The sequence below is a fragment of the Carassius auratus genome, chromosome 34 (genome assembly GCF_003368295.1).
Source record: "Carassius auratus strain Wakin chromosome 34, ASM336829v1, whole genome shotgun sequence".
Taxonomy (NCBI): Eukaryota; Metazoa; Chordata; class Actinopteri; order Cypriniformes; family Cyprinidae; genus Carassius; species Carassius auratus.
In genome coordinates, this window is record NC_039276.1 from 21,751,555 (window position 1) to 21,776,938 (window position 25,384).

At 38.0% G+C, this 25,384-nt stretch overlaps 2 protein-coding genes across 4 annotated transcripts in view; one reads left to right on the forward strand and one right to left on the reverse strand.

Moving 5' to 3' along the window:
• Positions 1–18,137, reverse strand: part of mettl8 (methyltransferase 8, methylcytidine) — a 25,713-nt gene extending 7,576 nt beyond the window's left edge. For both annotated transcript variants that reach the window (XM_026218648.1, XM_026218649.1), the window contains exons 1-5: positions 18,011–18,137; positions 17,335–17,471; positions 13,449–13,540; positions 11,473–11,720; positions 11,298–11,347 (exon numbers count right to left, since the gene is read on the reverse strand). In XM_026218648.1, the coding sequence (XP_026074433.1) occupies positions 11,298–11,347; positions 11,473–11,720; positions 13,449–13,540; positions 17,335–17,471 (527 nt within the window). In that variant the 5' untranslated portion in view covers positions 18,011–18,137. The remainder of the gene's footprint in view (positions 1–11,297; positions 11,348–11,472; positions 11,721–13,448; positions 13,541–17,334; positions 17,472–18,010) is intronic.
• On the forward strand, positions 18,067–25,369 carry dcaf17 (ddb1 and cul4 associated factor 17). 2 transcript variants are annotated; one of them, XM_026218639.1, is made up of 14 exons: positions 18,067–18,260; positions 18,340–18,443; positions 18,835–18,925; positions 19,017–19,153; positions 20,085–20,163; positions 20,277–20,366; positions 20,476–20,583; positions 20,672–20,768; positions 22,451–22,593; positions 23,136–23,245; positions 23,481–23,568; positions 23,692–23,772; positions 24,749–24,904; positions 24,992–25,369. In XM_026218639.1, the coding sequence occupies exons 1-14, from the start codon at positions 18,096–18,098 to the stop codon at positions 25,109–25,111; spliced, it is 1,569 nt and encodes a 522-aa protein (XP_026074424.1). In that variant the 5' UTR covers positions 18,067–18,095; the 3' UTR covers positions 25,112–25,369. The 2 variants fall into 2 exon arrangements, with proteins under 2 accessions (XP_026074424.1, XP_026074425.1); XM_026218640.1 differs by having other exon boundaries at positions 18,121–18,260; positions 18,852–18,925.
• Positions 25,370–25,384: the final 15 nt, after the last annotated feature.

The window sequence follows — 25,384 nt, forward strand, 5'->3', positions numbered from 1 at the left end:
GATCTTTTTGTCCCCTTTTTGTTTTAAAGCTTGATGAAGAGAGAGAGCGCAAGTTGCTGCAGCTGAGGAGGACAGTGATGTACGCGTACAGGAGTGATTGACAGTTCACGGCACTGTGTACAAAAAATACTCCGCTACACAATTTCGTTATTTTTGTTTAAGCTTATTAACGTTAGCGTTACAGAAAGGTCTGATTTACGCACTGTTACAACAGTCATTGTTTGTTTTTTGTTTTTTTAAACAATGACATTTGAGTTCATGATTTTAATGTTGCTGTTTCTTGTGGCAGACTGAAGAGTAATCCGGCAGAGTTTTATACTGAAACTTTCCGTCTAAAAGTCCTTCCTTGGTCTTATCCATATTTCTTTGCACGTTGAACACACATGGCCACAACTGGAAATAAAAAAAACTGCAACCGCGTTAATTGCGTTATTTTTTTTTAACGCGTTAAATATTTCAAATTAATCGAATGCGTTAACGCGCTAATTTTGACAGCACTAATATATATATATATATATATATATATATATATATATATATATATATATATATATATATATATATACACACACACACACACACACACACATACATATATATATATATATATATATATATATATATATATATACACATATACATATACATATATAGAATATTTGTAAAATGGAACAGCTTTTTAAAGGGGGGGGGGGGGTGTTTTTGTTTGTTCCCTGCATTTCGAAGATGCTTGTTTTACAAACAAGGCCCAGTTTGACGACGGATTTGCACATCGTTTATTTCTTAAGGATAATGCAGTCCCAACGAAAAAGGGTCACGATCGTGTGTTGGAACCGCATGCGGTGAATAAAACTGCTTAAAATATCTCTGCCTCCTTGTTAGTGCGTCCCCCTCCCCTGCCGGAGACCCGGGTTCGAGCCCCGCTCGGAGCGAGTCATTGCTGCTGCTGCTCTCGTTCAGTTTCAGCCTTCACAGCTGTTACAGCGTCCAAACGCTCTCAACACAAATAGGCTAGTGACAATGCCCCTGAATTTTCGAGATACCCCTACCGGAGGTAGAACTAAACCCAACAATGTTTTTCCTCATCTCTAAGGTCTCCCATATATGAAATGGATTCTTGGCTAAAAATATTTTACTGCTAAGATTGTTAAATTAACAGATATTGTTATACACCACAAAACCAAAAAAGGACTAAAATATAGGCTGTCCGTATGGGAGTTAAGACATATAAACTAATGCAGATCAATCACACAAGCTCTGAGAGCTTTGAAACTTGACATGTTTCTAGTCAGGAAGTTAATTCAACTACTAGAAAAGACTGGATGTGAATATCTTGATGTATGGAATAAATAGACACATGTAAACACATATCTAAAATAAGCGGACATGCACAAATTTAATATCTATGCAGAATGTTTTCATTTACTTTGTGCTTGCTTTGCTTGGCATTATCATAAAAACACATATGATGGCTTGTTGGAAAGGTGGGATTGTGCTGAATCCATCAATACCAAATATGTAAATATATAATAAAAGAGAAGTGTTCTGTCACTCAATGTATGAGGTGTCCAAAATGAATGAAAATGGAACACTGACATAATTGAGTCCAAACCCATTCATTATCATTCATTATCAGTGGTGAGAAGAATGTTGAGAAATTCAAGTATAAGAGACATCAAAAAATATTTAATATGGCACCTTGTACTATATGGAAACAAAGATTGAAATCGAAAGATAACACCTTACCATAGCACAAACAGGAGACCAGGAGTTTTAACTTAATGAACTTTTTAATAAAACTATAACTTAACTTCACACAATACAACTTAAATTACTGTCTTAAATAAAACAAATGGCAATCTAACTAAAGAAACAAACACTCTTCGGGGATAAGCCCTGTCTTCTCAGGCTGTTTAGTTTGTTTTCTAGCAGCAACCATTTGGAACATCAACTGCTTTTGGTAACCGTTGGAGAAGGGTCTGGCTGCAGACTTGCACTTGCACTCTCAGACACTGCTTCTGCTAGCGACGTCACTTGCAGTCTTTATTTTTTATTTTGTTCTATTTATTGATAACTTTTTGTTTGAATTTCCCAACATTTTATAACAGTTGCCATGTGGCAAAGACAAGAAAAAATAAACTAAATTACAATGTCAATTGCAATTGCTACTTGCACTCTCCGCTACCTGTGACTTCACTTGCAATCAACACAAATCGTGCATGTTGCCAGTGGAGACAAGATGCTGTTGTGGTGATTAAACGATTAAAACTAATTTAGTACTATAACGTACAGGGTCCTGCAAGAAAAAGAGAAGAACAGACCTTGGCCACAGAACAGCAGAATATGAACGCAATGCACAAAGTCTTTTGTTAAGCGTTTTCCTCCTGTAGAAAAAAACTAACATGGCATATAGCATAATGCATTCAGACACATTAAGTTCAATTAAAAGATCAAATTCGATATATATTTATTATTCAATGAACTACAAGTCAAGCAGATGGCTATGAACACAATGTGCAAACTTTGTCCTCCCATACAACATAACGCTTAATGTGGCCTAATAACAAACTAAGATGATAAAGACAATTTAGTAGGCCTAGCCTAGCCTATATGTCTTGTTGTTGACTCGAAGTACATACAGACCAGCAAATATGAACGGGCATTATGCATTAAGTGATTTTAAAAGGATCAACTCCGTACAGGCAAGCAGACGAGTACAGAACGCAGTGCATTAAATTGTACATTAAACGTTTTCCTCCTATAGAAAATCATTATAAATAAAACACATAATGTAGGTTAATGGACAAAGACAGTGATATAAACAAGTTGTAGACAGTTTATTCTATATGGAAAAATGCTTAATGTGAAACTTTGCGTGTTGCGTTTATTCTGGGCTCACCAGAATTATGTATTTTTAATAAAGTAGAGAAGCATTGAGTTTGGCCTTTCTCATCTATGTCCATTATGCCACATTTTGCGGTATGTGAGGAAAATACTATATACATATTCCTTATATTAATGAACTGTACATTTAATTTTATAATTTAATAGCATCTTAATATATTAAGCCATGTTAAGTGTTTTTTTTTCTACGCTTAGCTAGAGACTTTGTGCAAACGTTCATATTCTGGTGTTCTGGCCATGGATTTGCCAGTCTTGTCTTTTTCTTGCAGGACCCTGTACGTTATAGTACTAAATTAGTTTTAATAATTTAATCACAACCACAGCGTCTTGTCTCCATTGGCAACATGTACGATTTGTGTTGATTGCAAGTGATGTCACAGGTAGCGGAGAGTTCAAATAGCAATTTCAAGTGACATTGTAATTTAGTTTCTTTTTTCTTGTCTTCACCACCTGGCTATATAAAATGTTGGGAAATTCAAATGAAAAGTAATAAAACAATTCAACAAAATAAAAAATAAAGACTGCAAGTGATGTCACTAGCGGAAGTGCAAGTGTCTGAGTGTGCAAGTCTGAGAGTGCAAGTACAAGCCTGCAGCCAGACCCTCTTGAAACATTTTGGGGTCAACCCCCCATGATGTTACAACTGCAACACACCACTCATCCACATTGTCATCAGTGACAAAGTGGGTCATATTTGGACAGTCAGGGCAAGAGCAAAACCTTGTGCAGGTCAAGCCCACAGAAAGACAGTGGCATTTGGTGGCATCGGCACAGTTTCCGTCTTTACAGTAGAGGTGGGTGAGGTCTCTAACTCCTTTAGGTGCTGGTGCCTTCTGGAACATCACAGATTAAATGCAGCCACCTTCTCTGAGCCTCCATCCTCTACCAACTGGGTTCCAGAGAAGAGTTTTGGCCAGGTGGCTGTGATGCCACACTGCTGTTTGGTACACGGCTCTCAGCACATGTTGCTGCAAGCCATCTTCTGTTGGGGGTAGATTTGCTGCTGACACCTCAGCTCATCCAGGTTGGTGCAAGGATGCCCATCTTGGTGCCTCTTCTTTGTCTTTCAAGATCTTTGATTGACTGTTGGTGGTCATATCTATCAAAAACTATAACGACACAGCTGTTACCTTCCTTTCCCATTAAATTTGCGATCTTTTTCCAGACACACTCACCCTGGTCATTGAACGTTTGAAAGGCTGAACATTGAGCATTTGAAGAAGATCCATGCCATCAATGATATATGCTGATGGTTCTTTTACACTTGGCAGCTGCTGTTGTCTTCTTCATGCTTCCATCATCAAAAAACAAAGAGGGTGGGACAAAATCATGTTTAATCTGAGATACGAGATATTTATGACTTGGGAGCGGGGGGGTAACAAGGTTATGCACTCATTGATAAGAATGATACAGACACAGACGTCGCTGCTACCAGCAGTGTTCATCAAAGTCTGCGGTCGTGTCGAGCCTTTTGACAAGAGATAAGGCTTTAAAGGTGCCATATGCAGAAATTGAGGTAAAAATATCCATAACATGACCTACACACATCAAAAGAATGAGAAGAAATAAGGGCGATGATGTCATTAAAAAAATGTCAAGTTAAAGTGCTGCAGAGATATCAACCTTAATTAGCATTAGCATTACTAGCCCCGGCCCGACAGGTGTCATAATACCAGTTTCGACCATGGGAGGCGGTATGCGGGCAGCATAACCACCAGCCAACCTGCAATACACGAATAACTCGCATGGCTTGTGGGCGTGTACTTGAACCTGATTTCAATCGTGTGGAAAGTACAGCCCACTACTACTTCATTTCAGTTCAGGGAAGAAAGAGAAATTATGTCTCAAGCCCTTGGCAAGAGACCCCTACCACCACCACCCGCTACAGGGAAACAACCGCGCTCGGAATCACAAATCAAATCCGATAAGAAAAGGAGCCGACCCAGAGTAAACATCGGCACTGTTTTCAATCGCTGGAGACAACTGATGGACCATAAAGAAATGAGGCTCGACTCCGAACTTGCTACATGTCTAACAGTAAGTTAGATGCTGTTAGTATTTCGCTAGAAGTTTGTTTTATATGTTTGTGTATTTGTTTTCGAGAAGTTATAACATAGCAATGTATCGAAGGCTGTTCGATAAACGTGCTAATGTTAGCGATGGCTAACCGTAGCTGCATTTGATAATTAGCTAGCTATAACTTAACGTTACCCATTTTATTATATCATAACTAATCTGCTCTGTCTAGTATGTTGGTCTCCGTGTCCTCTTTGCTTCGTGGTTTTTCTGTGCGTGAAAAAATTGATGTGTGTCGTGAAAGCGTGTGAAAAGGGTCAAAAACGCTGAATGCTTGAGAGTTGGCACATTATTTCCCAAGCAGAATAAAGGACAGGTTGATTATTGCTGTTTATCGTTTGTATTAATCTATGATGTGTCCCTGTTTGCGTACAGGGACATAAAAAATAAATTAAAAGTGATACGTGGACCAAGGTGTCTGAGATTGTTCATTTTAAGTAAAGGATCCTAATATTTCGTCCACAACAATATTTAATGAGGTTAACTTATTACTCCTTGTGGTTAGTCTGCACGAGATCAACAAGCTTGTTTGCTTTGCGGCCGCTTTAAATACAAAATAAGCATTCGATCTACGTTAGAGCGTCTGAGCGCTCACAAATCTTTCTGCAGCGTCGTGAGCAGAGCGGCAAGAGCGATTTTTGACGCTCTCGACGCCGGCGGTGTGAACGCACAGTTAGGCTTCGGCTATGGCTGTAGTGTTGTTGTGAAGGTAGGGGCGGAGCATAGAGACTATGCCGTTTCTCGTTTGTTACTCTAGAGTAGACCAATTCACTTTATTGAGGCATACTGCCCCCATCTGTTATGGAATGTGGAGTATGACTTGATTTTTTTTTTGCCAAACATCACAGATGGCACCTTTAAAGGGTAACTAAACCCCTGGTCAGAGCCTGACTCCACCCACTGGCAATATTTGAAAAATGCTGAAAAGTGGGCAGAGCACAGCGGAGATAGAGGGGACAAACCAAGGGCAGGGCTGAGCGGGTGCCATGAACCTGAGACCCGCAGTGACAGATTAATTGACAACTGTTGTCAGAGTCGCTAAAATGGAGAGTGACTCTAGTGACGCAAGTAGTTTTGCAACAGAGCGTTCATTTGAAATAGAGGACTTTTCTCCCCAACCTTCACCTGAAGTGGAGGATGTCGAGGTGTCTGAGGACACAGGGCCAGGGCCTGAGCCATATCAATTCAAGCCACTGGCTCAAACTGCGGTCTTAACTCCCGGACTCTGATAGGCATCCGATGATGCTAGCGAAGCAGCCGTGCAACAGAGAATGGGGCCAGTCTGCGAGTAAGGCACTGCGTCGCTTTTCAGCGTGAGCTGTGTGGAGCATTACAGCTGTGTGGAGCATTACCGAAGCATTACAGCTATGGATTTTTAACAAAACAAGCCTACTCAAATGTATCTAACCTAACTATTTTTATTCGTTATTTTAAGAAATGAAAAAAAAAAATAGAGTTATGCAAAGATAGGCTTACTTGGCGCCAGTAGATTTCTCCCATAAATAAAACCTGTTAGCCTACTTGGGGCATTTTACATGCACAGTGCCAACTTTGAGTCAGTAAAATAATAATAAAAACAATAATTTAATGCTGGTATCCAAAACATTTAATTCAATAAAAGTAGAATTAGAAATTAGATACATTTTAAAACTTCAATGCACATGTATAATAAGCCTAGTAATAATAACCCTAGTACTATCGATCATAACATACTTCTACAGAGACTGGAAAACTGGGTTGGGCTTTCTGGGATGGTACTCAAATGGTTCAGATCATACTTAGAAGGGAGAGGCTATTATGTGAGTCTAGGAGAGCATAAGTCTAAGTGGACGTCCATGAGATGTGGAGTGCCACAAGGGTCAATTCTTGCACCGCTCTTGTTTAGCCTGTTTATGCTTCCACTAAGTCAAATAATGAGAAAGAACCAAATTGCCTATCACAGCTATTCTGATGATACCCAGATTTACCTAGCCTTATCTCCAAATTACTACAGCCCAATAGGAGGATCTTTGATGACATCTTTGTACGCATACACGAGTGGTTGTGTGGCAACAAAACAAACAGTATGGCGGGCTGTAAAGACGCGACGAGCCTCAATATATAAGCACTTTAACATCTGAAGACCGGAGGAGGTTTAGAAAGAAGCTAAAAATTTGTATTGGTGACAAAATCGAAGCTATTCAAAGCCCATATGAGATCTGGGATGACAAAAAACGTTGGTCCGACTCGCCCGTGTCTTGGCCACCAATCTGCTGGGGAGACATTTATTCTTATTTAATAGAAACCCTTGGACCCTTCACTCATGAAAGATTAAAGGCTTTCAAAAGTCTGAAGGCCTATGATTATTTTGTTTCTCGAAAAGTTGGGCCGATCTTTTCTGCCAAGCAGAAAGCAGTGATCGTGCTAAAAGCAGAGGTTAGACCTGGCCAAGCAGAGTCACAGCATGATTCGCATCTCCCGTGGGGGATCGCCAAAGAGAACGGCGAAATAATCACTGCTCACTGCGACTGCAAAGCCAAGTAAGTCTTCATTGATCAGTGTTCTTATTTACTTATTTATTTACCGAAAATGTAGTGACTGTTGTACCAATTCAATTGTTTTCAGTGTGAGACTTTCAATGGCGTCTGTACTAATGGTGAAAAATTGTATATCACAGCTTACACATTTCTCCTTCTTTCAAATCCAGTCTTGGAGAAACATGCAGTCGTGTAGCAGCTTTAATGTTTAAAGTAGAAGCAGCTGTCAGGATAGGACTTACAAATGCTGCATGTACTAGTGAGGCTTGCAGCAAAGCACAGCTACAGAATGATGTGAGGAACATAGTCTGGGTGCTGTGGATTGCGGTTTGGGACACCTGAATCAGAAAGCGAAAACATATGACTCGTTGATTTGACTCAGTTTTATTTATTTTTATTCAATCTTCTATAAATACATAGTCACTAAGACTTACCATGAACAAAATGTGCCTCACAAACTCGATCAGAAGCTGCAGGCTTTCTGCGGAACGTCCAGGATCAATCGCCTAATTGCACGCAACCATTTCTTTCATTTTTCGCTATCCTTTTCGGAGGGAATTCGAAAAAACTTTTTATCAGGCCCCCAACTAACCGTACAATCGGCCACACAGCAAGAGTGAACCATCCTCTTCCCTAAATCCTCCTCCAAATGTGCAAAACAATCAAATTACAGGTCTCTAGCGGTGTTTCCTGCCACACGATTCCCATGATGCAACGCGACAAACATAAACAATGATGTCACAAAAGATCCGCCTATTGACTCCCTTTGCCAATGCATTGATAAAATTAATAGTTGGATGTGCCAGAGCTTTCTTCAGTTAAACAAGGAAAAAACTGAAGTCATTGCATTTGGAAACAAACATGAAGTGTTCAAGGTGAATGCATACCTTGACTCTAGGGGTCAAACAACTAAAAATCATGTCAGGAATCTTGGTGTGATTCTGGAGACCGGTCTGAGTTTCAGTAGTCATGTCAAAGCAGTAGCTAAATCAGCATACTATCATCTCAAAAACATTGCAAGAATTAGAGGTTTTGTTTCCAGCCAAGACTTGGAGAAACTTGTTCATGCCTTTATCAACAGCAGGGTGGACTATTGTAATGGGTTCCTCGCCGGCCTTCCCAAAAAAACCATTAGACAGCTGCAGCTCATCCAGAACACTGCTGCCAGGATTCTGACTAGAACCAGAAAATCTGAGCATATCACACCAGTCCTCAGGTCCTTACACTGGCTTCCAGTTACATTTAGGATTGATTTTAAAGTACCTTTACTCGTATATAAATCACTAAATGACCTAGGACCGAAATATATTGCAGATATGTTCACTGAATATAAACCTAACAGAGCACTCAGATCACTAGGATCAAGTCAGTTAGAAATACCAAGGGTTCACACAAAACAAGGGAAGTCCTCCTTTAGTTACTATGCTGCCTGCAGTTGGAATCTGCTTCCAGAAGAGATCAGATGTGCTAAAACACTAGTAACATTTAAATCTAGACTCAAAACACATCTGTTTAGCTGTGCATTTATTAAATGAGCACTGTGCAATGTCTGAACTGATTGCACTATATTTTCACTTTTTTTATGTAAAATCATTTTCTAACTGTTTTTAAATTCATTTTAGTTAAGTAGTTTTTTTCATAATTTTAAAAGTTTTAAAATTGCTTGTCTTTATATTTATTATTTTTCTTCATGATTATTTTACTTTATTTTATGTAAAGCACTTTGCATTACCATTGTGTATTAAATGTGCTATATAAATAAACTTGCCTTGCCTTGCCTAGTGATAAGTAGACATTTAAAATACATCAATAACTGATATCATAGTTTAAAACAGATAAAATCAGAGTTAAGGCTTGCTTTATGTGTTGCTCGACGAGGATTTCTCTATCGTTGTGACTTAAAATCCTGAGGACACAAAATGGCGTGGAAGCTCCTGCCGCGGAGTGAAGAAGAGGTGGAGTTACGAGGATTCTCAGACAGTTTAAGTGTCCAATGGAGTTAAGAGATTTGCTCTCAATCTATTTTCAACATTTTAGATTGTTTACCACGTGGGGTTTGACCAATAGCATTGAATTGTGAAATAATATGAAATAGACAAAATTTGGATATGTGAGGATTCTGCCCGTCAGTGACGATATTTTAATAAAGGTGTTCCATTCCAATGTTAACCTGATTCAATTGGATCTGTGGTACATATGAATTGTATAGTATACTGTGCCTTATGAAATGTATCATTATTAAATTTATCATAAATATAGATCAGCACTTACCTAATGTAAGTTACTTTGCAGTAACCATGAATTTGTCAACATTCTTCTCAGCACTGATTTTGTGAATGTGATTTGGACTTGGGGCTATTTTGTCCAGGGTTCTTTCGTTTTGGACACCTCATACATTGAGTGGCAGAACTTTTCTCTTTTATCATATCATTTACATATTTGGTATTGCTGGATTCAGCACAACCCCACCTTTCCAACAAGCTATCAAATGTGTTTCTATGATAATGCCAGGCACAGCAAGCACAAAGTAAATGAAAACATTCTGCATAGATATTAAATTTGTGCATGTCCGCTTATTTTAGATATGTGTTTACATGTGTCTATTTATTCCATACATCAAGATATTCACATCCAGTCTTTTCTAGTAGTTGAATTAACTTCCTGACTAGAAACATGTCAAGTTTCAAAGCTCTCAGAGCTTGTGTGATTGATCTGCATTAGTTTATATGTCTTAACTCCCATACGGACAGCCTATATTTTAGTCCTTTATTGGTTTTGTGGTGTATAACAATATCTGTTAATTTAACAATCTTAGCAGTAAAATATTTTTAGCCAAGAATCCATTTCATATATGGGAGACCTTAGAGATGAGGAAAAACATTGTTGGGTTTAGTTCTACCTCCGGTAGGGGTATCTCGAAAACTAAAGCACTTTTTGACCATTTGTCACTAGCCTAAAAAGCCTACTGGCGTCGTGATTCTTTAGCTCCGCCCACACGTCACGCCTCCAGCCTGTCGTGTTTTTCCGGGAAAAATTGGTACAGACTATCTTTCTCTTATGAATATAATAAAACTAAAGACTTTTTGGAGTTATGAAGGATGCAGTACTACTCTATAGGTACTCAAGATTAACAGGATATTGAGTGAAAATGAGCATTTCACCCCCCCTTTAAATATCTGAAAGTAGACTCTTAACATCAGTAAGTCAAGCAGTTCAAGCATTATAATATGATAATCAAGTATTATTTAATAATAGAAGTTTAGCAATTAGTTCAAACTTGGTAACCGTGTAATACTAATAAGATACTAATAAGATAATAATAAAAATTAGAGTGTTATTATTTTATACAAATTCTACTTATAACAACAATATAAAATGCACCCAGGATTAACGAGCTGCTGGATTCATGAATATTAATCACTTTGTCTGCCTCGAACTGATTCGCTGAAATCAAAACAGGGATGATAATAGCTGAGCACCAGCCAATGAGATTGTGGTTTGCACATTAGCTCCGCCCACTAACGGAAAACCCTGCAGAAACTCCAAAGGAACTTGGACAGGACAATCCAACAAAGACTGTTGTTTACATGTAGCGCATCAATTCTGCATGTTTTGTAAGACTCTCTTGCTCCTCCGTTTACTTTACTGACGCCAAACGTTTGAATAGTGTATGCTTTTTGTCCTCTGCTAGTTTAATTGACAGACAAACGTCTACATAATTTCTCCAAGCACTAAAAATTAGATTTTTCTTCTGAGGAAATGAGGTTTTGTTGTCCACACAAGTGAAGATGACGCTCTCACCTGATGGTGTTGATGATGGGAAACACACTGTTACCTGCACCACAGCCCACCTGCATAAAACACACAAATCAAAATCTCAGAATCTCAAACCTAAATGATTTAACACACCACAAATTATTATGTATATCTGCAATAAATAAATAGTTCTTGAGTGATTGAACGAAGGCTGTAATACCTCTAGTATCCTGAAAGCAGCATGCTGTCCAGGGAATGTGTCCATATGGCTGGTTAATGTACAGGAACCACAGGGCTGCTGCTTTTCTCTGCTCCCAGACTCTGAGCACAAGTCCTGCTCCTGCTCCTCGTCTGGAGGGAGAAGCTCTGGGAACTCAGTGAAGAGCCAAGTTCGGTTTCTGAAGAACTTCCTCTGGTGCATGCCATAAAATCGGTCCCAATATTTATGAGCTTCTCTGTCATATTTGGCTGGTGGGAGAGAAAACAACAAGCCATCAAACTAGAAAAACAAGCTGGCAACCATTAATAGGTGTCATGTTTTAACACATACAGGTGCATCTCAATAAATTAGAATGTCAAGGAAAAGTTCCTTTATTTCAGTAATTCAACTCAAATTGTGAAACTTGTGTATTAAATAAATTCAGTGCACACAGACTGAAGTAGTTTAAGTCTTTGGTGCTTTTAATTGTGATGATTTTGACTCACATTTAACAAAAACACACCACAAAATAAGAATATGGCAACATGCCAACCAGTTAATCAACTCAAAACATATGCAAAGTTTCCCTGAACCTTCAAAATGGTCTCTCAGTCTGGTTCACTAGGCTATACAATCATGGAGAAGACTGCTGATCTGACAGTTGTACAGAAGACAATCGTTGACACCCTTCGCAAGGAGGGTAAGCCACAAATATTCATTGCCAAAGAAGCGGGCTGTTCACAGAGTGCTGTATCCAAGCATGTTAACAGAAAGTTGAGTGGAAGGAAAAAGTGCACAACCGCAGAGAACTGCAGCCTTATGAGAACTGTCCAGAAAAATCGATTCAAGAATTTGGGTGAACTTCACAAGGAATAGACTGAGGCTGGGTCAAGGCATCAAGAGTCATCACACACAGAAGTGTCAAGAGATTTACTGAACCACAGAAAACGTCAGAGGAGTCTTACCTGGGCTAAGAAGAAGAACTGGACTGTTGCCCAGTGGACCAAAGTCCTCTTTTCAGATAAGAGCAAGTTTTGTATTTCATTTGGAAACAAATGTCCTAGGGTCTGGAGGAAGGGTGGAGAAGCTCATGGACCAAGTTGCTTGAAGTCCAGTGTTAAGTTTCCACAGTCTGTGATGATTTGGGGTGCAATGTCATCTGCTGGTGTTGGTCCATTGTGTTTTTTGAAAACCAAAGTCACTGCAACCGTTTACCAAGAAATTTTGGAGCACTTCATGCTTCCTTCTGCTGACTAGCTTTTTGAAGATGCTGGTTTCATTTTCCAGCAGGATTTGGCACCTGCCCACACTGCCAAAAGCACCAAAAGTTGGTTAAATGACCATGGTGTTGGTGTGCTTGACTGGTCAGAAAACTCACCAGACCTGAACCCCGTAGAGAATCTGTGGGCTATTGTCAAGAGGAAGATGAGAAACAAGAGACCAAACAATGCAGATGAGCTGAAGGCCACTGTCAAAGAAACCTGGGCTTCCAGACCACCTCAGCAGTGCCACCAACTGATCATCTCCATGACACGCCGAATTGAGGCAATAATTCAAGGAAAAGGAGCCCCTACCAAATATTGAGTACATGTACATGAACATACTTTCCAGAAGGCCAACAATTCACTAAACATGTTTTTTTTTTTTTTTTTTGGTTTTATGAAGTATTCCAATTTGTTGAAATAGTGATTCTGTGGGTTTTTGTTAAATGTGAGCCAAAATCATCAAAATTTAAAGAACCAAAGACTTTTTGAGTTCAATTACTGTAATAAATGAAGTTTTCCACGACATTTTAATTTATTGAGATGCGCCTGTACATTGGGTATAGAAAAGAATCAACCCCTTTTAAAATAATCACATAATCGTTGCTTTGCAGCCTGAAATGAAGAATCGTGGTTATTATAATTTTTATTCTGACATGTTGAAAGAATAAACATGTCATGTCTGATTCTTTTCTTTACCCACTGTATATGAATGTTGGGTTTTTAAACACTCACATTGCTCTTCTACAGGAATCTTCTCTTCAGAGTTCTGCTCTGCTTTTTGCCGGGCTTCCTCGGTCTCCTCCTCTGTCCACTGCACATGATCCCTGGAGCACAGAATCAACATCAATTACACTTAACGGATCAAACACTTCTTTTCACTACTTGTTATAACAACAGTAAACTGAATTTTAAATTTGCATTAAATCTGCCAGGAAAAATGCAAACACTATCATTAAAAGACTATTTTCTAAAGAAGGATTAGAATTATTAGTATTCTAGTATTATTAGATTTAATTAGCCAAATAAATTACAAAAAAAAAAAAATGAAGTTCTTGATTTTTGGTTAATATAACCCCAGGTTCCTCCCAAGCTTTTTTTTTTTTTTTTCTCATCTATGGGCACATCCCAATGATTTTCAGGTTTATTTGTATTTTATTCTTACGCACTGGTAATGATGTGTTGAATTGAATTATCTACATAAATCTACATTATCTAATTTATTTATTTTTTTTACCAAGCAATTGGTATGACCATAAGCTTAAATCTTTATTATATTACAGCTGACAAACAACTATTTAGAGTCATCTGAGCAGGCTACCATACACATTATTAAGTAACCTAATAATGTCTTTTAACATTTATTTTACAGTAAATTGTGTGTATTGTAGGTTCTGCAATTCATAATTTCTTCTCAATCAACTTATTTTTTTTACTGTTCATGTCCACACCGGCGGCGCCAGGGGGGGTCTTGGGGGGTCTCAGGACCCTGCCAAAAAATGCCTTGACCCCCCATTTGACCCCCCAGCCTCTTCCTGATTAAAAAAATATATATATACGGGATAAAGATCCAAAAATGTTTCTCTTCAAACAACGCAGAACAATAATAAATAATAATTATTTCGACATTTATTCATACACTGAACCGAGAACCGTTTCTTTCGGACGCGTCCGATTCGAGAACCGATGAGCTGATGATAACTGCGCATGCGTGATTCAGTGTGAAGCAGACTGACACAGAGCGCATCTGAACCGAACTGATTCTTTTGGTGATTGATTCTGAACTGATTCTGTGCTAATGTTATAAGTGCGGGTAAACCAAAGGCTTGAATGAAGGGCAATCATCGCCAATGACGGCATTACATCGAGCGCAAAAGAACCGGTGAACCATTTTTTTTTTCAGCTGGTTTACTTGATCGAATTGTCCGAAAGAACCGGTTCACTTGAGCACCTGCTCCTTTGCCCCTTAGGTGCCCTTTTGTCAAAGCAAAATTTCCTCAAATTTTTTTTTGTAATAACATAAACTTTTGTGAATGCCTGCCCACGACCAATCATAATATTAGTACAATTTATTAATAATAATTTAGCCGTAAATAAAATGACCAACATGATGACCGTTCACCTGACTACGACCTCATTCAACCGGGAAGATTCCTCATGCTGCAAGCGCATTTTTTAATTGCTAGTAGTGATGGGAAGTTCGATTCTTTTCCGCGAACCGGTTCTTTCGGACGGTTCGATTCAATAAACCGGTTGAAAAAACCGGTTCATCGGTTCTTTCACGCTCGACGTAATGACGTCATTGGCGATGACGTAATGGCGTCACGTCTATCAAACATTCAAATATATAAAGTCAGTAATCATAACTTTAGTCAGTTAAAACCTCATAATCATGAAAAGTTTACATTTGAGTTTTGCAACAACACCTAAATACAGTAACAGCAATAATGTGCATATGAGGATTTAAGTCTTGAAGATATAAAGTAAATAAATTAGGTGTCATCAGTGCAGAAACCATGATCCACTTACTAAACATAATCCATTGCGATGTATTTGTTATTAAATTAACTTACGTTTCGCCAGATTGCCCTTCATCCAAGCCCTCAAAATACCCGCTCATAACTACTAGTACAGAATCAGAATAAATCACCAAAAGAATCCCTTCGGTTCAGAGACATGCTGTGAGTCAGTTGGCTTCACGCTGAATCGCGCATGCGCAGTATCATCAGTTCATCGGTTCTCAATTCGGACGCGTCCGACAGAAACGATTCTCGGTTGAGTGTACTGATGATCCGAAAACCGATGCAACCGGTTCTTGACTCGAGAACGAGAATCGCTCTAACCGGCACGTGCTGCAGTTCAGTGTCATCAGCTGCTCTACTCGTGTTCATGTTCTGTTTACTACAAACTCAATTTGTGAATGTCATCATTAACTATAAATACAGTACAGATATCTCATAAATCATCCCTTATTCCTATTAAACATAAGAGTCTTTAGAGTCTTAATTATTGTCCAACTTCCCTGAAAACCCATTTGGCCTATACATTATATACAATATACAGATTGGAAACATTAATCTAAAAAAAATAATTTAAAAAAAATCAAAATAAAATATAGTTACTTTATCACACTTTCCGATGTTTAACAAAATACTTACAAAATTACACGCATGCGCAGTATCATCAGTTCATCGGTTCTCAATTCGGACGCGTCCGACAGAAACGATTCTCGGTTGAGTGTACTGGTGATCCGAAAACCGAAGCAACCGGTTCTTGACTCGAGAACGAGAATCAGCTCATCGGTTCTCAAATCGGACGCGTCCGACAGAAACGATTCTCGGTTGAGTGTACTGGTGATCCGAACACCGAAGCAACCGGTTCTTGACTCGAGAACGAGAACTGCTCCAGCAGTGGGCGTGTTTGTTCATTATCTGGCTCGGCTCGGTGTTCATCTTCAGTGCGGTCTTCACAGCATTTCATTCAGTGTACTGTTTGAGTAAATGGATTACCCCGGGATATTGGTTTATTCTGACTCAGAGGGAGTGTCAGTCACGTTAAAAAAGTTAACAGCTTAAGTAATTTGTGGATTTATGCTTATTGGAGACGTGAACCGTTTCAAACGATTCAGTTCGATTTGGTGAACTGGTTCAACCGGTTCACTAAGAAGAACCGGTTAAATTGAACGATTCGTTCACGAATCGGCCATCACTAATTGCTAGAGGATATTTTCAACATCGTGGCAGCTGGTAAGTGGTGTTTCATTCTCAGCGAAGTGATTTTGGTGTTTATTTACTTATTATTATTTTACAAGAACGATGTGATGTGAGAACATGCAGATACGTTGTTTATATTGCTGTGTGCAGCCTGTAGTGTAGAAGTAACGCTAGCGTGCTGTTTGAGGGAGAAAAGTTTCACAGGCATCGAGGAGTCTGGTCTTTTTTATGTTATTTGAATAAACTTTTATTATTTTACAGTACTTATTTATTTTTAACACGTAAAAATAATTATCACAACACTGGTAAGGCTTATTCAGATTTTTTCTCATTCACTGAATTATCATTATAAAAATAAAAACAATTCAGAAATGAATTAAAATATAATTATATTTTAAATGTGATGCAAATATTTTTTCTACAATAGCAACAGTGTTTACAACAGAAAGACCACTTTAGCCTGTAAACTCAATAATATCTATCTGGAAATAAATGTAAAAATATCAATGTCAATAAAAATGCATAATATACCTGACATGAAAGTGCAGTGTGAAGGATATGAATAACAAATGTAGCCTGTCATTTGTTTACATTGCAAAGGTGTTTTTGTTGTTTAGTAGCAGTAATATGCAGTTATTAGCCATGTCCACTGTATTTTTTGTTGGTTTTCATGAGACCCCCCTTGAAAAGACCAGGACCCTCCATTGCCCCCCCAATCAAAATTGTCTGGAGCCGCCACTGCATGTCCACTTAAATAGTCCTGTCCATAGAGTATATGAGCTCGCAAATCTAGAATGTGAATTTCACTGTACTGAATTAGTGCATAAGTCTTAACTGAACTGAAAACTAATGCTTAGATATGAACCTAAGAGCTGCTGTGGGCATCATGATAACTCATTCGTCTTTACCACATGTTGTGCTGAAAGATGTCCCGTGGGTTGGTGAGGACTCTTGCTCCCAGCGGCGCGGGGGGTCTTCCTCCACTGCACGGTCTGCGGGGAACACAGCTCACAGCTCGGACACTCAGCTTCAAGAGCCCCCTCATCTGAGAACATCCATTCATCACTCAGATTACAAACTTGAAAACACCTCATACTAATGTGAAGTATTAAACTACATATCCCAGCCGGAAACATGCGTCTGCAGATGACGTACACCCGGAAGATTTTGTAAACACATGTGAGCGGTTTGTACGCTGATTACAATTTTAAAGCAAGCAAAGAAATTACTACTAGAAGCAGAGAATTGTACGATTTTCATTCGAACATGTTTTATAATTTCGCCAAGTTTTTCAATGCTTGATGAGATTATTTGTGTAAACAACTGAAACGTTAGCGGTTAACAGTTAGCTTAGCTTAGTAGCAAATAATGTCTAATGAATACGCAGCTTTAATTATAATAAAAGTAAAATGAAATAATGTAATTGCTTGTATTTTAATTATGTACGTTAAGTTAAGTCAAAAGACGCAGATGTTCTGCAGTATATTTGTTAATCCTGTAGGAACTGTTGTAGTTTGGATAACAATCATATGAATTCGAATCTGAATATAAAAAGACAGAGAATTGACTTCACCCAACACTTACTTTGATGTCATTTCTGAAGATTATTCTGCTTAGTTTTGTGTTAGTCAGTGTTTATTTATGGTGTGAGTGAGTAGTGCCGTCTCCTATGTGCGCGCTCCCGTCTTCATGCGCGCAGCGCCCCCCTGCGTGCACACGCACTAGTAAAAACAGCTGTGATATACTGACTTCAAGAGCCACTGGATCCTGCTCCAATGACATTGGCAGATTACTGGGAGCAAATCTTAAGATCCTAAGAAACATCATTCTCCAAGTATGTATTGCTGGGTTTAATATATATATATAAATGAAAACACATATACATTTGCTTGACTTTCATCATGACTTTATAGGATGGTGCAGAATTCACAAAGGTTTGGAGCAAGACTTCCAAGTCTCTCATCGCTTATGAAAGTGGACGGTTATACTTTGATAATTACAGGTGTTGCTACAGCAGGTAAACCATATAGTCTGATATTACTGTTTATAGTCACTGGTAAACATTATACAAAAAATTTTCATTTGTTAACGAACTAATGATGAGCAATACTTCTACAGCATTTATTAATCTTGGTTAATGTTAATCTCTGCATTTACTAAGGCATTTTAAGGTCAAAAGATTTTTTTTTTTTTTTCAAAATTAGTTAATGCACCGTGAACTAGCATGGACATTTTTATTAACTAACATTAACAAATGTTCTATAAAAATATATTCTTCATTGTAAGATCATGTTAGTTAATGCATTAACTAAAGTTAACAAATGAGACCTTATATTAAAGTGGTATATTTCAAGTGATGCTACAGTGTGACATCTATTAATATGGTTCACATTTATTAAAAACCACAGCCTTTTGTCTGAGCCAGAACTGCTGTATGAGCTCCCCAAAGCCCCCAGAACAGAGAAGATTGAAGATGCTTTATTATGCCAGTGTCCTCTAGTGAGTTTGATCAGCTGCTGCACATCATTCATATTTCCATATGCAAAATAAATGTCGCTTTTAACTTTGTGTGTAACTGATATATTTGCAGGACAAGGTTCTACCAAACGCTTCAGACCAGAAGTCATGTCTGCTGGTTCTAACAGCTCATAACTGGTTATATCGGCTCTCAGCTGACACAGGAAAAACACTAGAGCGGATCTACCTCTCCTCGGTTTTCAAATTCAGGTTATCTCTCTATCTGTCTGTCTATCTATTTGTCTGTCTATCTGTCTGTCTGTCTGTCTGTCTGTCTATCTAGTCTGTCTGTCTATCTATCTATCTAGTCTGTCTGTCTGTCTATCTATCTAGTCTGTCTGTCTATCTATCTATCTATCTATCTATCTATCTATCTATCTATCTATCTATCTATCTATCTATCTATCTATCTATCTATCTATCTATCTATCTAGTCTGTCTGTCTGTCTGTCTGTCTGTCTGTCTGTCTATCTATCTATCTATCTATCTATCTATCTATCTATCTATCTAGTCTGTCTGTCTGTCTGTCTGTCTCTCTGGCAATCTATCTATCTATCTATCTATCTATCTATCTATCTATCTATCTATCTATCTATCTAGTCTGTCTATCTAGTCTGTCTATCCACCTGTCTGTCTGTCTGGCAGTCTGTCAATCTGTCTGTCTGTCTGTCTCTGTCTGTGTCTGTCTTTCTGTCTGTCTGTCTCTGTCTGTCTCTGTCTGTCTCTGTCTGTCTGTCTGTGTCTGTCTGTCTGTCTGTCTTTCTGTCTGTCTGTCTGTCTGTCTGTCTGTCTGTCTGTCTGTCTGTCTGTCTGTCTGTCTATGTCTGTCTATGTCTGTCTATGTCTGTCTGTCTGTCTGTCTGTCTGTCTGTCTGTCGCTGTCTTTCTGTCTGTCTGTCTATGTCTGTCTGTCTCTGTCTGTCTGTCTCTGTCTGTGTCTGTCTATCTGTCTAGTTTTGGCTGTAGGAGCTAAACTATAGAATGAAGTAGTGGTAATAACTTTAATGAACAAGTTGTATTTTGTGTCAAGTTACAGTATAATTTTCAACAAAAGCAGAAATTTTGTCAACATATCTGAAATGTCTTTACAAATTGATTGCTGGAATGTGTTTTTGTTGTATTGATATGAGTCTGTTAACAGATCTTTAGGTTGGGACTCCTCGCAGGAGACATTATATGTCAGATCAATTCAGAGCAAACAGACTACTCTGGAACGACAGGTCAGACGTTACTGGGGCTCATATCTGCATTGTACTTGCTCTATATGCAGTTGGTTCACTTTCTCTCTCTCTCTCTCTCTCTCTCTCTCTCTCTCTCTCTCTCTCTCTCTCAGGCTGGTGTTAATAATAACATCCTCATGCATCTGGCCGTATTTCAAGTCTTTCCACTAGAGCTTGTAGGAATGCTGGAGATTAATAAAAAAGTAAAATCTGAATTACCACATTGTTCAGAACAAAGTTTGTTAGGTCTCTTTTTATTCTTTAAGATGAATGAATGAATAAATCAGTATATATGGGTTGTGTTATGTTCAGGTCTTCGGTAAGACGGCTGTGGATGTGCTGCTGTCACAGGGAGTGTTAGCTGTGTCACACAGCTCGAAACATGTCAAACTTTACAGTTTTGAGTACATTGTTAATAAGGTAATGGAAACATTGATTTTTTATGATTGTTTGGTTTATTGAGCCTGTTTCTTCCGTCATAGTTCCATATGTGTTCTTTTCACTTCAGTTTAGAATTGAGAAGTTGTCTCTGGGACAGCAGTGTGAGATGAAAGGAATTGTGGGAGAAGCTCCATATGGCATTCCAGTCAATATTCACATTCATGGTGGGTGTATATACAGTAAATAAATACCTTCTGTGCTTTATACTTCTCATTTATACCCTAATGTTCCTACCCTAACACTGTTCTAAGCTTAGAGCTGCTGAAAAGGTGTGGCGCAAATCCAAAAATACTACTGACCTTAATGTGTATCAGTCACTCCTCTCTTCTAGGGCTGGGCGATATATCTAACGATATGATAATGCTCATCTAATCAGTAAAGCTGCTTCCGTGATCACAGCTAAAATCGCCATCACCTGCTTATAATTGGAGTGGCATTTAATAGACAGAGCCGTAGATCGCTGACAAGCTACGCCATATCGCGTTCATTATCGAAGGCGATTCATCTGCGATAATGAACGCGATATGTCGTAGCTTGTCAGCGATCTACGGCTGAAAAAAAAAAAGTCAGAAACCTTTGAGTTATGATTGATGATCAGCTGACTTTCTCAGACCACATTGCTAAAACTGTCTGATCCTGCAGATTTGCTTTATTCAACATCAAGAAGATCAAGCCCTTTCTTTTTGAACATGCTGCACAACTCCTTGTTCAAGCTCTTGTTCTGTCCAGGCTGGACTATTGCAATGCCCTCTTGGCAGGTCATCCAGCCAATTCTATCAAACCTTTACAATTAATTCAGAATGCAGCAGCAAGATTAATTTTTAATGAGCCAAAAAGAATACACGTCACACCTCTGTTTATCAATTTGCACTGGCTTCCAATAGCTGCTCGCATAGAATACAAGGCATTGATGTTTGCCTACAAAACTACCACCTGCTCTGCACCCATTTACCTAGCGTAATATAATATAATAACATAAATATATATATATATACACACACACACACACACAATTGCATAATAAATGAAAAGGAAATAGAATACAAAAAGATTAGAAAGTTAGTTAGATTTTTTAAGTAAATTTGTTACTTCAGACTTATGTGCCCTCTAGAAGCTTGCGTTCTGCAAGTGAACATCACTTGATTGTGCCATCCCAAAGAAGCACATAGTCACTTTTACGGACTTTTAAATTAAATGTTCCCTTCTGGTGGAATGAACTCCCTAACTCAATCCGAGCAGCTGAGTCCTTAACCATCTTCAAGAATCGGCTTAAAACACATCTCTTCCATCTTTATTTGACCCTCTAACTTTAACACTCACTATTCTAATTCTATTCTTTAAAAAATCTAACTACCTTTCTAATCTTTTTGTATTCTATTTCCTTTTCATTTATTATGCAATTGTGTGTGTGTGTGTGTGTGTGTGTGTGTGTGTGTGTGTGTGTGTGTGTGTGTATATATATATATATATTATGTTATTATATTATATTACGCTTATTTATATACATTGGCTATTGCACTTCTAATACAATCTAATGTAGTAATAGTAGACCAAATAATTTCCCAAAAACTATTAATCTTTTAGCACTGGTAAAACATATGCGCATGATATGCTTCGTAGTGTTTATAGTTTTTAAAGCAAATAAGTTGGATTGCTTACTTATAATTGACTCTGTATGAGTAAGTTAAGAAAAAATGAAAACAACGGCACGCATTACCTTTAAGTTTCAGAGGATTTTGGAGAGTGCTTCTGAATTTATGTTTAGGCACTGCATATATGGTGTGACAATTGCTGAATTTTTTTTTTTAAATGTTTTCATGCGAGTTGTCAACACGTCTCTCTACAGAGTGTCCTCCCGTATTGTTTGAGATGTCATACTTTGAGAACGGGGTTCAGATCGGAGGTCATCCCTGGCACTACATCTACACCCCCAACCACAAGAGACACAGAGGAACCCATCATATCTGCTCTATCACAGACGGAGCGCTGGTGAATACTCTCCTTCCTACAGATATTCTGAGGGAAAAAAAGTCAAGCTGTGATATATTTAGAGCCTAGACATGCACTTAAAATAGGTAAAGTGTGTCTGTTATCTACATGTTGCATCTTATTATTATTATCTCTTAGGGCAAGACACACAGTATTAGGTTTTGCAGAAATGTAAACTAACTATTATCAGGCGACTTTATACAGTATATATATATATATATATATATATATATATATATATATATATATATATATATATATATATATATATATATATATATATATATATATATATATATATACAAATTTCAGTTGCCTGATTTTTTAAATTGAATTGCAAAATGTGATATGCATTATGCCCAGCTCTTTATATAAAGTTGGATATGCAAGCATGCCCAACTTTATCTGCATGCATACAGTATACTTGCGTAGGGTGATGCATACTACTAAGTAAACTGTATGTATTGTGAAAAGTGCTATACTAATCAATTTGGCTTGACTCTTGTCTATCTAACCCAATAACCCTCAACTTTACACATCAGGCTAAGAATGGCGTCCAGGACATGAAATGTGACTCTCTAGAAGCAGACTGGATCTTTTTTCACCCAGATGACTCGGGTCGAATCATACATGCTGGGCCCAGCACAATAAAGTGAGTATAATAATTATTATATACTGTATATGGCAATAGAGACAAAATTGCACATTAAATATTCCTGTATAACAGGAATCTTCTTATAAACAGAGTCCGTGAACAAGCATAAACAACTGAATGAGAAACCATGACCTTAACATTAACCATCAGAGTATTAAACCATGTAGATAAATGAGTTTTCTCCAATTATTCTTCTCTCTGTGAATGTCATTTTGAATTTTCTCTCTCGCAGTGTTCTGAAGATCATGGCTGAAACAGGATGTGACTGGAAGTATGAGATAGTCACAGCCTTCTCCATCACCGCTGCTCGTGACCATAGTGTAACTAATGTTTATGGGTTCATAACCAGCTGTAGTTGCATCGCAATAATATAGAAATATCAATACTAGAACTTTCTCAAAAGCAGAACATCGTTTGTAACGCGTGGTTCTTCTTCCTCACAGGCCCCTCAGGTGATGGTGACGTCTTCTGGCCGTGCGGTGAAAAGGAGATTCCAGCTGTTAGATGATGACCCAGCTCAGCAGGTACTGCAAATCACCGTTCTTCAGTAGTTCTGTGTAGAACATCAGTGCAGAGAAGATCCCTCGTCTTATAGAGTTCCTGAGTGAGAACAAATCTTGATTTTACATTTTAGGTTCTTCAGATCAGTGTGTTGGTATCTTAAAACTATTAACAGCATATTTGGCTTCCTAAGGAACTCAGAAAGTTTATTGTGGCCCTCAAAGCAATAGTTCACTATTTTCCCACCCTGATGTTGTCCCAAACTTGTATGATAGAAAATATAAATACATAAACACACAAAAAGAAAACTTGTGTAAAATGTTCATGCTGCACTTTCATGCACTTCATGTGCCTCTTTGAACTTAATGTGTGGACTTCTTTTCTGGTATTTTTTGAGAGTTTTTTTTTTAATGTTTGATCAGTGTATTCTTTCACTGTACGAACATATGTTTCATAGAAGAACAAGTTACAAGGTTTTGGAACATTTCTTTTTTTGTTATATAATCTACGGAAATCTAAAATCAATCAATCAGGCAGCTTCACACATAAAGTTGGGTGTATATTATATACACAACTTTATTAACATACATGCAGTACACTCATGTAAAGCAACACTCTATACAGCAAATTTCTGATTTTATTTAATTGCAAAATATCGCTCAGCACTTTACATAAATCTGGATATGTATGCCCAACTTTACTTGCATACATACAGTATTTTAACATGGTGGTGAGTAAACGATGACAAAATTGTCATTTTTACCTGAACTATCATTTGTGGCAAACCCTGTAGAAGCAATTTTTTATTCTAATTGGAAACTTTATTTGGAATAATTGGACTAATTGGAATATTTATTATTATTTTTTATATATATATAATGTTTTGGAATAATGTACCTAGACGTGGCTGATTGAGTGAACTCACTCGAGTCTAGTGCATCTCTGAGACGGACTGCTATGTTTTTAGTCTGCATGTAGTAACTCCACGGTCTTCTCTAGACATTCAGAATGGTGAAGTATGAAGATGAACTTGATCTGTTGGCTGTGGTAGACATCACTCAGACTGAAGATGAAGGACAGGCCCATCTTCGTCTACATGACAATAAGACAGGGCTTTTAATGAAGAGAGTTCCTCTAAAGGAGCCATGGGATGTGGTATGACATGAATAAATGAAGTCTGTTTTAAGATATCATTCACACTATTGGTCATAACATAAGCATCCTCTCTACGTTGTTTTCCAGACCTACAGTCACGAGGTTTACTTTGACAGAGACACGATTATTCACACTGTCCAGGAGAAAAATAACTCATTCTGCTGCCATGTTTATAAAATGAAGAGACGACCTTCGGATGAACCATGAGCTCTTTTCATATTTCTGTATGTGATGATCAATAATGAACCATAGTGCATTTCTCAAAAAAATACTATGTGAATTTTTGAGAACTTGTAAGCAAAAGACATTTGTTTTTAGATATGAGTCTTTCACACTGTTGTTTGTATTGAATAATGACAGCCCTGGACAAACACATGTATGCGTTGATGCAATTGAACTTGAAATGCTTTTGGATTTAGTTATTTACTTGTAACTTTACTAATAAAGACTAGTTTGTGACCAGTACTTTCTTGTCATCGT